The sequence below is a fragment of the Rosa rugosa genome, chromosome 5 (genome assembly GCF_958449725.1).
Source record: "Rosa rugosa chromosome 5, drRosRugo1.1, whole genome shotgun sequence".
NCBI lineage: Eukaryota > Viridiplantae > Streptophyta > Magnoliopsida > Rosales > Rosaceae > Rosa > Rosa rugosa.
This window is the reverse complement of record NC_084824.1, coordinates 44,884,564-44,900,650: the sequence shown is the minus strand read 5'-3', so window position 1 is coordinate 44,900,650 and position 16,087 is coordinate 44,884,564. Positions and strand designations below refer to the sequence as shown.

Below are 16,087 nucleotides of genomic sequence, written 5' to 3'. Positions count from 1 at the left end.
GAACTAATATCTTTCTTCCACTTTACTCTGGCCAACATTAGTTTATGCTTTAGATATCTTAACCAATAATAAGGCATTGGAAATATATATGAAATGATCAAACCCTATCCAGAGCTCTCTAATGTCTAATCTAATTCACTGATATGGAAGCCAAATGATCTGTAATGTAGTATTGCCTTGCCTTGTTGGAGTTTTGTCCAAAATCACAAAACGTCTTGAATACTCTATCCTAATATTTTATGCTTAAGCAGTTGAGCTATAATCACGTAAAATTTTATGCCATAATCACATTATATTATATGCCCGAGTCGTAAAATATCATCTTCGGAATCGTACAAACTCAGGGAAGAATATACAAATGAAAATGTGAGATAAGAAATTCTCTACTTTCTGGACCAAGTTGAGAAACATATAGATATAGTTACAAATTTAGCACACTTTTGGATATTAAAGGAACAAATAATAAGGGAATGGAAATATGTTGAAATGATCAAACACAAGCCAGAGTCTCTATGAACTGATAAGCTTGGAAGCAACCAATCGGTAATGAAGTATTTGCCTTGGTGGAGTTTGCTCCAAAATCACAAAGCTCCTTGAAGGTCTTGTGTCTAAGATTGTAAGATATGAACTTACCAGGGATGTGCAGCAACAATAATGAGTCTTCTTCATTCTCTTGCACAAAGAGGATACTAAATAGACAAAATCGAGAATCATGGGCGTCAGGGTAGCTCCGAACCATCTCTGGAAATGCCTTGACAATCGCGGTGAGGTCAACTTGGTACTTGGGAATCCAGCTAGAGTAGTCTTTCTTCATCTCGAAGACTTGGAATTGAGTGGTGCCAGAGCCATAGATTTCAATTAGGTACAAATGACCACCAGACTCGCCGAAATACCTTAACCTCCTCTTGCTCCATTTCTCATTTGATGGAAGACTAGGCATTTCTCCAAGTTGCTCTTGGACAATATCAAAACAGAGTGAAGCCCCTGTTGGACTAATCCAATGTATTGTGCCATTCCAAAGCACCCCATTGTCGAAAACCATGTCGAATGGAGCACTGAAAGGAGACCCGGAAAGCCTCCAACTGAGAGTCTCAGACGAGTATATCTCAATCTGGTAATGATCATTTGCTTCTGCTGCTGACGAGGAAGAACAATTTCGAACACAGACAACTTGGTAGTGAGGTGATTTAGAAGGATCAAAAGCTAAATAAACACCAAGAATGGTTGTGGATTCATCACACCCTTTGGCATTAGGTGGAGGAAGCATCAAGAATTGCCTTGTTGAAGGATTACAGATGTAATAGTTGCAACTCTTTCCCATTTTGAAAAAGCTGCAACACAACATCAAGCCATTGCATGACTGCAAGATTTTGGTACCTGCAGAGTCACTAATGAAACCGAGAGAAGTAAAGGGCGGCTCGGAGTTTCTTCTGCCGCAAGATACATGATCAATGAGCTCGGTTGTTCCACACAACAGAATGCTGGCAGATGCAAGACTGCGGTAATTACGACTGAATCGGGGGTCGGAGATGAGAGAGAGCCACTGCTTGGAGACGCATTTGAACCGGAGAAGAGACTTGACAGGGAGGCGGAGAAGGATGTCTGTGATGAGATCTTGGTTGCCAGAAACTGCTTCTGCTGGAGGCAGTGGATCCCAGAGAAGCAGCAGCATGTTTCTGCTGCTTCAAGATCTCTCCTGATCAGGAGGAGGTGTATACAGCATTCATTGGCATGTGGATAAAATGAATATATACAAGTTCACAATCATAGATGGAACAGTGTCAAGGCAAAAATATTTGGATTAGGATTTTGTATTCACCTGTGTAAGAATTGGCTTAACATCCAAGTTTTCTTAAATCAGTGTCCCCAGAAAATTAATCATGACTTTACTTAATTACATACGTCTGATAACTTACATCATACTCTGTCGTCCTCCTACGATATTTTCTAATCTCTTTTGCTTTTGTTGTAGTGGGAATCTTTACCGCCTACCGCCTAGGAGCTCAATTACGGATATGTAATTGATTTAACCCCCAACATCATCATCATACAAAAAGAGAATTAGAGATTTAGAGGAATCGACCCCTATCTTTGTCTGTTACTATTGGTTTAGCCCCTAATTTTTAACTTTTAGTTACTGGCATATCCTAATTTTTATTGTAACATCTACCCCTTATATCAAGTACTTCCATACTTTTCTCGATCTTTTGGCTAAGTTAAGTGTAATTATTAGTACTTACATAAGAAATGTTCGTTAAGCTCATCTCAACTGCGCTAGGCATGTGAAAGTATTTTCAATTTTTTCTGTCACTTAATCTCAAACTATAGTTATTATGATATGTTTTTCCTTTCTATTTTCCATCGTGTTGGATTATAATTTTGACAATCAATGCAAAAAGACCCTCATATCATATGAGGTCAGTTTAACATACGTTTTGATGAAATCATTCAAAATTAATAGCAAAGTGTGAATGAACAGAAATATTTAAATGTTGATGGGCTGTTGTTTCTGTTGCTTTCAATTTTAACTTTTGAATACTTTCTTGCTTTATGCTTAAGAAAAGTCCATATGTTTGTTTTGTATGGTACGACGAGTTGGGCTTTATGTTTATGTGTGCATTCTGCGCAATTTATCTGTTTTAAGAGCAAGTTCACCTATTGAGGTCACTTAGTCTAATACTATTCACTACTTTTTGCCTTTCATTTCCACCATCTAGTTCACTAAGTCAGATACTGTTCACAAAAAGTCACCGAATGTTAGTTTGCATGTCACAAAATTGACCCAGAGTGACCTTTTGTGAACAGTATCTGACCCAGTGACCTAGATGGTTGAAATTAAGGGTACAACGCAATGAATAGTATTGATTCAGTGACCTCAACGGGTGAACTTGATGAAGTAATAAGTTTATTTTCTTTATCAAATGGATGTAGCCTCTTAATTATAGAACAAAATAAAACGTCGTTAGACTACTTCTGGATACTTCTTAATGTTAGCATAGGGTAAAAGCTAGATTAGTTGTTATATGTAAATGTCTGAACATAGCACAGAGCATCCTTTAAAAAAGAAAAAGAAAAAAAATTAGAGGACAAATTTACTATTATGGGAAAGAAAATGTGACAATTCCATTATTTCGCCTAATATCTAAACTCCCCCAACTTAATCCTCAATCGTGTGTGCAAGCGACTAACTATCAAGTGTTTGTTTATGGGCATTGACGCTTGTTTACGGAAAACAGATACGGATATGGTGGAGAGGATTAAAGAATAGGCATTATAATGTCCACGAGAGACATGTGAAGAGAGCAACACCCCATTATTTATATCATATCACGAATTGGGAAATGTGTTCCCCCACGTTATCTGTGTTGATTGTCTTTTATTGATGATTTATGTTGATTGTTCAAACACAAGGATCATGGCAATGAATTAGAGATGGGGAAACAGAATTCTGAAGAAAGAGAACCGCAATCAAACTACTCCGAGGCGAAATTACAAAATTTGATGGAAAATTTTGGCTAGCTGGCAAAGGACATTGTCCATGGAGTCATTTCTTAGCTCCACTCATTTTATATATGCAACTTGCTGTTATGTTCGTCACCAACAGTGGCACCACAGCTTAGTATTTGGATGACGACGGCCGTGTCGCCGGCGATTTGGTTGGTGGCTTCTGGAGATAGATCGGTGATCTAGAGTTATGTTGGATAGGGAGCTTGGCTGCTTGGGTTAGGTAAGTGATCTAGGTCTTTGGATATGGATGTGGGATTTGGGTGGTTTTTGAAATTGGGTTCTCCCGGGTTGTCTATGCATCCTCTTCGGTACTTTTTGTGGATCATTACCTTAATAGTACGGTAATAAATAGTTTTCTCCTGGTTTTTGTGTATTATTACATCATTTTCTAATTAGTATAATCTTTAACAACAATTACTACCTAAGGTTGGTCGAACTACTCAGTATGGAACTCACATGTCTAGAGTTTAAGTCCCACTAGTTTATTTATTTATTTTTCCCCCCTTGTATGCAAATGTACATGTGATATTTCTAGATCACACAATAAGAACTTGTGATTATACATTAATTCTTTTCAAGTAAACTTTCACTTCTATAAATGAAATAATGTGGCTTCCTCTTAAAAAGAAAAAAAGTTTAATCTAAAAGGAGGAAATGTAAACCCGATAACCCCAACAAAGGAAAAAGATGATGTGCCACAACTAGTCCTTAGAATAATGTTGCTTGAAGCTTTTTAAGTAACAGCCTGGATCAGTTTCAAGTACAATATGAACAAAACCAGCCTCTGATCATATGTCCCTACCCTATCATGAATCTATGGATAACACATTACATTTGAGAATTTTTACTATTTTATATTAGTATATGACCTAATTCAATTATTTCAACCGTTAATCTTTTATATTCATGTGTAAGAATTGTGTCTACAAAACATCAACCAAATTCATAATTATTTGGTCATTCAAAATTGTGTAAATAAATTTAGTTTGTTAGATAAAACTAAAACGTACATTGTGCTAATAAAATGGTTACCCGTTTTTTTATTCGACTAATTTTTTGTAGAATTCATATGTGTGCCTTGGCCACCCCGAATCTTTCCTCCGGCCCTTACCACCCTGAATCTTTTCTCAGGCCCTGGCCCCCTCGATTCTTTCTTCGGGCCATGGCCGCCTTGATTCTTTCCTCGAGGAAGATTCATTTTCAGCATGAGACATGGAATTGCCCCCATTTCCGTATGAATCTTATCAACTTCAGATGGCATGAGACGACTAGTCGGCAGTGCTCTCTAGTCACACCCTATTTCTTATGAGTTAGTCAACAATAGAGTATAGATACTCCAGTTAGGGCGAATGGTTGTTTGATGTAATTCGCCCTTTTTACATCATTCTTTTAGTGACCGCCTAATGAGTACTACTGGCGATTGATCCGAGTGGCCTCCTGGTGAGTGCTACTGGTGAATGTTCCTAGTGACCACTTTGTGAGTACTACTAGTGAGACAATCCTAATAGCCGCTTGGTGAGAGCTACGGGTGATTTAGTAGCCGTTATTTCCATGATTTGCAACATCTTCTGTTAGTGGCCCCTTAGTGAGTACTATGGGTGAGTTGATCCTAGTGGCCGCCTGGTGAGATGTTCCTAGTACCCACTTGGTGAGATGATCCTAGAAGTGCTAGTCATTTAATTTGTGTTATTGATTCCTGGTTTAAAACAGATTATCGTGATAAGCAATATTGAGTTTGTATCGTAATATGATTAAGATCTAAGGGCTGTGATCCATTAAGTGTCTAGTTGGAAGTAGGTTGTTATTATGAGAAGTAGGTAGGCTCCAGAAGATTGAGGATGGATTGTGATATTAGAAGTGTTGGGTTTGAAATTGAAGGTCTTAGGTAGTCCATTTTTCAGAGTTTTAGGAGAAGTACGTAAGGTGGATCCCTCAGAGCCACTTCAGATTTCATAGTGAAATTCGGAGCGGGTCCTGTCAGAGGTGTTGGGTCGGGTCGGAGATCTGGAGCTATTGGGCTGCCTCGAAATCGGGTTGGTCAGAGTAGGAGGATGGAAGCGGGGGTGGGTCGTCGGGGTTTAGAGAGGAGGGGAGTGTAGTGGAGGGGGACGATGAGTGGTAGAGGGAAATAGGAGGAGGATCGGAGGAAGAAGAAAAAGATGAAGTTTTTTTATTTTGAAATGACAATTTTAGCCCCTACATTGGGCCCCATCATTGGAATTAATCTTCAATTTAGACAAAGCGTGTGAAATTGGACATGACTAACGAAATTAAAAAGTTTTAATTAGAGATATTACTGATTAAATTGAAATTATAAGGACTAATATAATGTTGGACCCAAACTTCATGAGAGTAAACTGAAATTAGTCATATTACACGCGCTAATAGACATGTCAATTATCACTGTACCACAATTTGTACAACTCTCCCTAGCACAAATGGTTGAGTTTAATAATGCAAGAGAGCAGCAACTTGGGTCTACAAGTCTTGCTACTGCACTAATAACTAATAGGGATAATATCACAAATAGTCACTTAACTTTTACCTATTCAACACTTTGGTCACTCACCTTTTAAATATATCACTTTGGTCACTCAACTATTACTCTGTCAATCACTTTAGTTACTTCGTTAATTTTTTTCATTAAAAAAAAATATTTGCCACAATATTAATGATATTTTCGTCTAACCAGTTGTGAAAAATTGAGAAATCTATATTAGAATGATTGGGATAAGTGATTAAAGATTTAAAGTGAGATAAAATACCCCTTAGGTGACTATAGTGATTGACAGAGTAATAATTGAGTAACCAAAGTGATATATTTGAAAGTTGAGTGACCAAAAATCCAAAATATCGAATGAGTTATAGTTGAGTGACCATTTGTGAAATTCTCCCTAACTAATAAGCACATATTTCTTTTTCTTTCTTGTTTTGTGCGCCCTATGGGCTTCATGAAGTTAGAATTGTGATGGAATTGGCATGAAAAGATTAACAGTTTTTCCATTACTTGATCCTTTTAGAATTGAATAGAATTCTTAATAATAGAATATAGATTGACAATATGAAGAAATCATTATCTTTTTTTTTTTTTTTTTGGGTCAGATTAAAATTCATAAGAAGTCCAAGGCTAGAAATACAAACAAAAGGCCAAGCCATAAGCAAAGCCCAACGAGCAAAGTTACCAAGTCAAGCCCAAACGGAAGACAAGGGAACCAAAAAAAAAAAAAAAACCGAAAACTGGAGTCTGGAGATGAAGAAATCCAGCGACAGAAACATGAACTGAGCCAAACTAAGAAACAGAGCTTCCTGAAATGGAGTCGCCGATGAAAATTATGGCAATCAGGACCTCGGCTGAGTCATGGGCACCCAAAATACGAGCTAGAAGGCGGGGAGCATAGTAAACCATCTCGAAAGAGAACAAAAACAAGGGAAGAAGGTGGACGATAAATCCAGACCTCCGAGCATTTCTTCCTCACAACTAGCGAGGCCACCAAGTGGGCAACCGAATTCGCTTCTCTGGGGATCCAAAACCAAGCAGACTGTTGATGCAGGTAAAATCATTATTGATTTTTGAGATAATTGGAGTAATTTTCCAATGGCAAGTGCTTGATTTATTGATGATGGGAGTCCACTTATGACTTTGACTCGGACTCAAGGAGGATTGGGACGTGAGGAACGCGCTTCGTCAGTTCTACAGCTTCCAAAGCAGCTCTAGCTTCAACCTCCAGGAAGGAGCCAGACAAACAAACTCGTGTAGAACCATCGACTAGGGATCCATGGCTGTCCTGAGCTAAAGCGCAGACACCTGTAAGGTTTGTCTTCTTAACCCAAGCAAGGTAAAATCATTATTGATCTGAACATGCCTGGGTGGGGGGGGCGGGGTTATTGTTCTTAACACCTAGTAAGTACAGAATATGTAACGACAAAGTGGATGAGACAGATCAAACACTAGCCAAAGTCTCTGTAAACTGATATGCATGGAAACATCCAATCTGAAATGCAATATTTGTTGTGGTGGATATTGGACCAAGCTTCTTGAAGGTCCCATCCCTAAGATTATATGATAGAAACTCACCAGGTACTTGCAACAACAGAATTGAGTCCTCTTCATCTTCTTTGAGAAATAGCAGACTAAATGCATAAAAAACAGAATCATTAGCGTTAGGGTAGTTCCAAACCATCAGTGGAAATGCATCAACAATCGCTGCTATGTCAACTTGGTACTTTGGAAGCCAGCTAGAGTAGTCTCTCTCCATCTCAAAGACATGGAATTGAGTCGCGCTGCCGTAGACTTCAATTAGGTGTAAATGGCCACCGGACTCGCCGAAATACCTCAACCTCCTGTTGCTCCATTTCTCAGTTGATGGAAGATTAGGCAGTGTTCCGAGGCGTTCTTGATCGATGTCAAAACATAATGAATCCCCAGTTGGACTAATCCAGTGTATTGCATCATTCCAAAGCACTCCATTGTCAAACGCCATGTCTGGGGCAGCGAAAGGAGACCCGGAAAGCCTCCAAGCCCGAGTCTCTGAAGAGTAAGTAACGATGCGATAGCTATTGGATGATGATGGGGAAGAACAACTTCGAACAGACACAACTTGGTAGTGAGGCGACTTGGACGAATCAAAAGCTAAGTAAACTCCAGAAATAGTTTTGGACTCGCAATCTGCTTCAGGAAGAATCAAGACTTGCTTTGTGGAAGGATTGCAGATGTAATAGCTGCGGCGTATACCCACTTTGTGAAGGCTGCTGCAGCACAAGAGCAGGCCATTGCTGGACTGGAGGATCTTGACACCTGCCGAGTCGTCGATGAAGCTCAGGGATGTGAAGGGTGGGTCGGAGTTGCTTCCGGCAAGAGATATGTCGTGGATGAGATCGGTTGTTTGACACAAGATGATGCCGGAGGAGGCGAGACGGCGGCGGCGGTGGTGGAACTGGGGGCTGGAGATGACAGAGAGCCACTGCTTGGAGACGCATTTGAAGCGGAGGAGAGACTTGACGGGGAGGTGTAGAAGGATGTGAGTGAGGACATCTTGGTGGAACATTTTCAGATATCTGTGGATAGTGTTGGTTCTCTACTTCTTAAACCAATTACCAATGAAACATTCATTAATCGGTTGCCGATTGTCGGTACGGTGATAAAATTAATATATGGAGAAACATGTTTTCTCTGCCTTCAACAGTTAAGCTTTGTCGTCATTATATGAAAGGGGTTTACAGAATAATATTAAGAAAAAAGTATCATCATTGATTTTTCCACCAAATTGTACATGTTAGCCATGTGCATTGAAAGCTTGTTGGGGTCAAAATCACGGATTTTTTTTTTTTTTTTTTGAAAAGGGGTGGTGCGGCTGCCCTCAAGCCTTGATTAATGAAATTGCAGAATACAAGGGAGGGACGTAGAGCCCGAACCCCAGATTACAATAAGCATAACAAGAACATCCTAAAATAATATCAGGACTCTCTACAAAATCTATGTATTCTAACAAGCACCAATTAGCAAAGAGTGCATCAATGACTACTCCATTTGCTTTGACATTGCGGTGACATACCGGAAAGATAACTCTATCACGAAGAAGCATCATTACAAAAAACACAGCTTTCCCACTATGTTGCCGCACGGAAATAAATCCGGCGACACTCAATTTCATCCTGCCACTAGGAGGTTGCGTCCATTTGATTAAGCAAATAGCTCACCGCCTTGCTAGGACAGACAAGACACACTGAGTGTGCATACCGGGCCAAAGCCCATATCTCCCTACCAAGAAAGAATAGGAACTTATTTCTGGCAATAAGCCGTACCTAAATAAAACTGAAAAACAGTTAATTAAAATAGTAAAATAGGGACTTATTTTTGCTGGACGGTGTTCCTTGTTTTTCATTTTCTATTTTTCTTTACTTCAAAGGTTTGTCCTTGTTCGAATTACGTTAAGAATAATGAAAAAAATAGTTTATAGACTACGTTGTATTCTATGTTTATAGAATAATTAATTAGAATAATACTAGGTGAACAATATTTTTGAATTATATATGTATTAAATTTTATGTGATAGCTGATGTAACATTATCACATCATTTAATCAAATATTCAGATATGTTGGGATTTGTGCTATATCAGCTGACAATCTGCTACATAAGGTGAGATGCAAGTTATTCACCTAGTATTACTCTTACGTCCACAATATATTTCTTTTTTGTTGATCATACAACAACTATTTGAATACACGATCCTTGTTTGCTGCTAATATATTATTAGGCGAATTACGTTAATTGACATAAACTATTAGAGATAATTTCATTTTACGTTCTTGTCTTTTACACTTTAAATCAGTTGTGACCTTACACTTTTGCTCTCAAATTTAATCAATCTTGTTCAATTATTAGCTTTTTCGTCCACGATTTTGTAAATTGCAAACATGGCTTTAATGTGATCCCTCGTATGATGATGATTCACTACGTAGTATGTAAAATTATATTGTAAGTGATGAAATTTCAAAATAAATCACGATATATTTATCAAAATACTTAACGTTATACAAAAATTACTGAAATAATAAGTACATGAGTACCCGTAATGAAAGTAAAAATGGTCAGGGAGGTAAACCGAAATTTTTCATTATTTCGCTAACGATGTAATCTCATATATTCTGCTAATGCATGATAGTTGTTATACTTTAGGAAACTAATGTCAAATCAATTCTTACACAAGCTCCTGCGTTGATGCATAACCTAATGCTTCTTTGGAACTTGGTCTTAACTTCGATTTTGATCAGTTGTTTCTGTTGAGTAATGTGATAATGTACGGTGGATGGGATTGGTTGTTTGGTACAAGATGATGCTGGAGGAGGCGAGATGGCTGCAGTGGTGGCGGAACTGGGGGCTCGAGATAAGAAAGAACCACAGCTTGGAAACACATTTGAAGTGGAGAGACTTGACGGGAAGGTGTCTGTGAGGACATCATGGGGGAACATGTTCATATCTCTGTGGATAGTGTTGGTTCATACACCCATGAAACAGTAATGGGCATGAGGATAAAATGGTGGAACATGCTTTCTCTGCCTTCAAGAGTTTGGCTTTGTTGTCATTATATTGAAGGGATTTACAGAAGAGGAAGTCAGTTTTACACATGAATCATTTGCGCCACCAATTGACCAAAAGAAAAATTATCATTATTCACCATGTTGTACATGTGCATCGCAAGCTTTGTTAGTGTCAAAAACACTGCTTTTTGCTGGCCGGGTGGTCCTTGTTATTATTTTTTCCCCTTCAAAGGTTGTCATTGTTGGGATTACGGAATAATGGTGAACAACATTTTTGAATCTCACCTGTATTCCATTCCACTCTATGTAGCAAATGATGCGATATTGTCATGTTATTTAGTGAAATATTCTGATAGGTTAGTTTTTCTGCTACATCAGCTGCAACATAAGGTGGGATGCGGGGGATACCTAAAAACGTGGTTCACCTAGCATTACTCTTACCTTAATAAAGTTTTTTTTTTTTTTTTTTTTGGTTGATCATACAACAACTATTTATGAATACATGGTCCTTGTTTGCTGCTAAAATATTACTCTGCTAATTACGTTGATTGATAGAAACTACTGTTACGTTAACCATGTATTCTCATATTATGTATTCTGTTACTATATGATAGTTGCTATACTTGAGGAAACTAATGTCAAGTCCATTCTTACACAAGCTCCTGCGCCTGATGCAGAACCTTATGCTTCTTTTGAACCTGGCTTCAAACTTCGTTTTTGGTCTATCCCGCAGTAGACAACAGTGCAAATACTCTGCTGGGTTTCATCGCCGCTGGAGCTTTGAGCTATGTTGTTGAGGTTGAGCGTGGTCTAGTTTTAATCACAAAGTATCTTGAATTTTGAAGAGGAAGAAGGGTAGGTTTAGTAGGTTTATCAGAAGCTATCTCACAGGACTCATAAGTATATCAAATATGGTAGATGGCATGCGTTCAGACTTCAGAGCAAAGTAGCTTAAAATAAGACTGAAATGCATTATGCACATCACTGTCTTGAAGAATATTTTTTTCTTACTTTGACGAAGTTTTTATCAATTAATTAATATGGCTGCCGACACTAATAGGTAGACAAGATTTGAGAAGGGCGGACAAACATGAACAGAGAAGTGGGTCGATCGACTCAAACAAACTCCTATGGGCAGGTGTTGATTCCAAGTTTGTAATCAAGTGATCTTATTTGGTGTATTAAAGATAATCATCTTGCTCCCATAAAATGACTTTTCCATTAGGCAGAATTGTAGCTATGAGGACTTTGAGCAATACATTCTCAATTTTTAGCTTCATGACTTCTTATGTTTTGCTGAGGCTGGGTTTATTGGTAACAAATTGGACAGTTATAGTGAACTTATATGGACTGTTTGCTCATGAAACCCTCATCCAGGCCTATAAAAATTGTCTAACAATATTTCATATGGTACTTCATCCTTTAAAATTGAACAGGGTTTTCATTATATATTAAAGTCCAGGACATCCATTGCCTTACAATGCACAAACTCAGACTAGAAAAAAAATATGGGGAAATATGGGGAAAACATGCATCACCCTAAGTTTATAAGTACTGATCAGACACCAGCCAAAGACTCCATAAACTGATAAGCATGGAAACATCCAACCTGCAATGCAGTATTTGATTCCTTGGATATTGAACCAAGCAACTTGAATGTCCTATTCCTAAGACTATATGATACAAACTTACCAGGAATGTGCAGCAACAGCAATGAGTCATCTTCATCCTCTTGCAAACAGAGTAGACTAAATGCATAAGAAACAGAATCATTACGGAAAATGCAGTTCCGAACCATCTCCGGAAATGCATCTACAACTGGTGCAAGATCGACATTGTACTTGGGAACCCAGCTAGAGTAATCTCTCTCCATCTCAAAGACTTGGAATTGAGAGGTGCAGCCATGGATTTCAGTTAAGTGCAAATGCCCACCAGACTCGCCGAAATACCTCAACCTTCTCCTGCTCCATTTCTCATTTGACGGAAGACCAGGCATTGTTCCAATGCGTTCTTGATCAATATCAAAGCATAACGACGCCCCAGTTGGACTGATCCAGTGTATTGCAGCATTCCAAAGCACCCCATTGTCAAACACCATGTCGAAAGGGGCGTCGAAAGGAGACCCGGAAAGCCTCCAAGCCCGAGTCGCAGATGAGTAAATCTCAACTTGGTAGCTATTGAATGAGGAAGAACACATTCGAATGCGGGCAACTTGGTAGTGAGGTGACTTAGTGGGATTGAAAACTAAATAAACACCAGAAATAGTAATGGATTCCGACCCGGATACATAATCCGGTTCAGCACTATAATGAGGAAGAACTGAGAATTTCTTTGTTGAAGGATTGCAGATATAATAGCTGCAGGTTTTACCCAGTTTGTAAAGGCTGCGGCACAAAAGCAAGCCATGGCTGGACTGAAGGATTTTGATACCTGCCGAGTCATGAACGAAGCTGAGGGAAGTGAAGGGCTGGTCGGAGTTGTTGCTTCCAAGTAGTGATATGTGGTGGATGAGGTCGGTTGTTCGACACAAGATGAGGCCGGAGGAGGTGAGGCTGCGGCGGTGGTGGCGGAACTGGGGGCTGGAGATGAGAGAGAGCCACTGCTTGGAGACGCATTTGAAGCGGAGGAGGGACTTGACGGGGAGGCGTAGGAGGATCTCGGTTATGAGATCTTGGGGGAGCATTTAGGTGGTTTCAGATCTGTGTGTGTGGATAGTGGTGCTCGATTAGAACTTGGAAGGAGCAATGGGAGTGAGGATGAATGTGAAGAACAAGCTTTCTCTCCTTTAAGACTTTGGCTTTATCTCCATTATATGGACTAGGACACCTATGTTTGTTTATCAATAGAGGAATTCAATTTTTCTTCAATTAATATTCCACCAACTTCTAGCATGTGCCTGGCGCACCGATTAAAATGCGGCCTCACATCAAATTAGCAATTATATTGTTATTTTTTTTTTAGTGGTATATGATTGGAATTCGAGTGGTATATGATTGGAATTCGAAACGTACGTAGGTTTAATCGTAGTCTTCTTTATTGTCAGGTAGCTTTGGAGCTCCCAAATTTGGGTGCCTAATAGACTTGTTGATTTTAGTGTCGGAGATGTAATAGGCAATTGTGATATATTTTGTAGTAAAATGTTATTGGTTTAGTTTTTCTTCACATAGGTTCATCCAAAATGAGTATGATGTCTAGGAAGGTTTTGAGATAAGTGGTACTTAAGCGAGTTTTGCTCCATCGACGTCTCTCTACTCACCTGGTCATATTTATTTTGGAGTTACCGAAAGAAGTTAGTCGACTATCTTTGTTTTGCATTAGCTAGCATTTTGGATTAGATTTTCTTTGGTCAAAGAGACAATGATGTAACTCTGTTAGTTTTTGAATAAAATTTCGAGTTCTTTTCATTATGACTCCATTTTTCTGAGCATATTACTTTGTGACTACGACGGCTGGGCTATCACGATTAGTTCAAAGACACGGAATAGCCCAAATTCCATTTGCCAAATGGCACCTTGATTATTGTCATAGAAACTCTCTACTCTCCTAGGGCGAATCAAACCCTATTGAGCCATTCGAGCCAACGGATTCCATGCGGGAACACATGTAGAGAACAAAAATGAGTTCCTTTGCAATACCTCTAATGATTGCGAACAAAGGTGCATCTTAGAGAAGTTTATGCGTCTCTCTAGTGGACTCTATGTCACTATTCGAGCTATTAAATCCAATAAAGTTATGAGAGAAGATCTCTTGGATTTAGACACATAATGGCTTTGTCACGACATGATAGGTCATCCTAGTCATGATGATCCGTCTACTAAAGACTTCACACGAACATGCATTCTTTCGAGTGAAACGAAGCATGAATCAAAATTTGATTCCTGGACTAAGTGTGACCGCCACTGCTGCCTTTGGCACCGCCACCGTCCACCACCAGCCTAGGGCTGGCACAGTCCCTATCCATGAAGTCATGGTGATGGTGCCCGGCGCCCCAAGTGATGCTGCAATCACCAATTTTGCTTCAAATAGCGTTTCAGACGCTCAGGCCCAACCAAAATTCTCATTGGTTGCTTCTAAGGCCTCTCGCTCGTTTTACAAAACCCGTTCCTTAGGGAAATTAGGACTGAGACCGTCCTATGCAAATGCAAAGGATATGAACATACTAATTCTGTTCTTACATAGAATACGTGGGGATTCTGTGGACTGATTCAACCAACTTGTGGACATTTAAATATTTCATGATGTTAGTTGACGCGCAAACACGCTGGTCACGTGGTGTGCCATTGTCCACTTGTAAATACTGCTTATACTACACTCCTAACACATATCATATGACAACAGGCTCACTCCTTGTATCATCCTATTCAGTCAATTGGACTTGACAATGCTAGAGAGTTTACATCGAAGACTTTCGATTGTTACTGCAATGGGACTGATGTTGGACATCATATTCCCATATACACATCCAAATGGTCTTGCGGAAATGACTACTATGGTAGTCCGGACATTAGTAATGGGCATCAATTTCCTTATATCCGCTTGTGGTGATGCAATATCGCATGCAGCTGTTAATTCGTCTACTACCCACTGCCACTTAATCTACGTACCTCTGCGTTACAGCTAGTGACTGGGTACCAGTATTGTACTTGAGTGTGCCATTTATGTGCCAATTGTGCCGCCACAGCGCACTATATATGATGGGTCCTTACAGACGAATGAGCAACTAAGTTGGATTTGAGACTCCTACAATCGTCTACCACTTAATGCCCTTACTAGGCGATCTCCTTACTGCTAGATTTGCGGATTGTCACTTTGATGAGACAGTCTTCCCGTTGTTAAGGGGAGATAAGAACACGGATGTTCAGCAGGAACGACATGAATTGTCATGATTTGGCCCCACTATGTCTCATGTCGATCCCTGCTAAAGTGACGAGATCACACATATCTTCTGCAAACATGCCTGCAAGGATGGACGTCCCTACGAGAGGACGTAGCGCCACCCTACATGGAGGCAGGTATGACGCCAACACCATAGATAGTGGCACTCTGGCGTTACAGGCCATGGCCCCAGCTAGGATGCGTGGAAGGCCAGTGGGTTTGAAGGATACTTTGCCACAACCCAATCCTTGGATCATCGACACTCAATATCCGTCTCATGGGAATCTTCCAGATTAAAGTTATTGTTAGGGGACGCCTCAACGTTAGAACCTATTCCTGATAATATAAAGCTCTATGAAAATTACACTAGTGTACATGAGACGTGGGATAGAAACTTTATCATGATTGATGATGTATTCGCGCATTTCATAGCGCATGAGTTTGTTGAGTCAGATGATATCAAACCACACTCCGTTGATGAATGAATGCCAACGTAGAGAAATTTGATGACTTCATGACTTCATTATTTTTTTATATGATATTCCATTAGCAGAATTGTAGCTATGAGGACTTTGAGCAATACATTCTCAATTTTTAGCTTCATGACTTCTTATGTTTTGCTGAGGCTGGGTTTATTGGTAACAAATTGGACAGTTATAGTGAAC

At 39.4% G+C, this 16,087-nt stretch overlaps 3 protein-coding genes across 3 annotated transcripts; all 3 read right to left on the bottom strand.

The window, feature by feature from the left end:
* Window positions 1–287: 287 nt before the first annotated feature.
* LOC133710607 (F-box protein At5g07610-like) lies at window positions 288–1,879 on the bottom strand. Its single transcript, XM_062136712.1, has one exon. It carries the CDS (start codon window positions 1,670–1,672, stop codon window positions 491–493), a length of 1,182 nt encoding a protein of 393 aa, XP_061992696.1. The 5' UTR covers window positions 1,673–1,879; the 3' UTR covers window positions 288–490.
* Window positions 1,880–6,569: 4,690 nt separating this feature from the next.
* LOC133709401 (F-box protein At5g07610-like) lies at window positions 6,570–8,748 on the bottom strand. The gene has a single exon (XM_062135135.1). It carries the CDS (start codon window positions 8,550–8,552, stop codon window positions 7,449–7,451), a length of 1,104 nt encoding a protein of 367 aa, XP_061991119.1. The 5' UTR covers window positions 8,553–8,748; the 3' UTR covers window positions 6,570–7,448.
* A 3,220-nt stretch (window positions 8,749–11,968) lies between these two features.
* On the bottom strand, window positions 11,969–13,365 carry LOC133710189 (F-box protein At5g07610-like). The gene has a single exon (XM_062136198.1). The coding sequence runs from the start codon at window positions 13,228–13,230 to the stop codon at window positions 12,106–12,108; it is 1,125 nt and encodes a 374-aa protein (XP_061992182.1). The 5' UTR covers window positions 13,231–13,365; the 3' UTR covers window positions 11,969–12,105.
* Window positions 13,366–16,087: the final 2,722 nt, after the last annotated feature.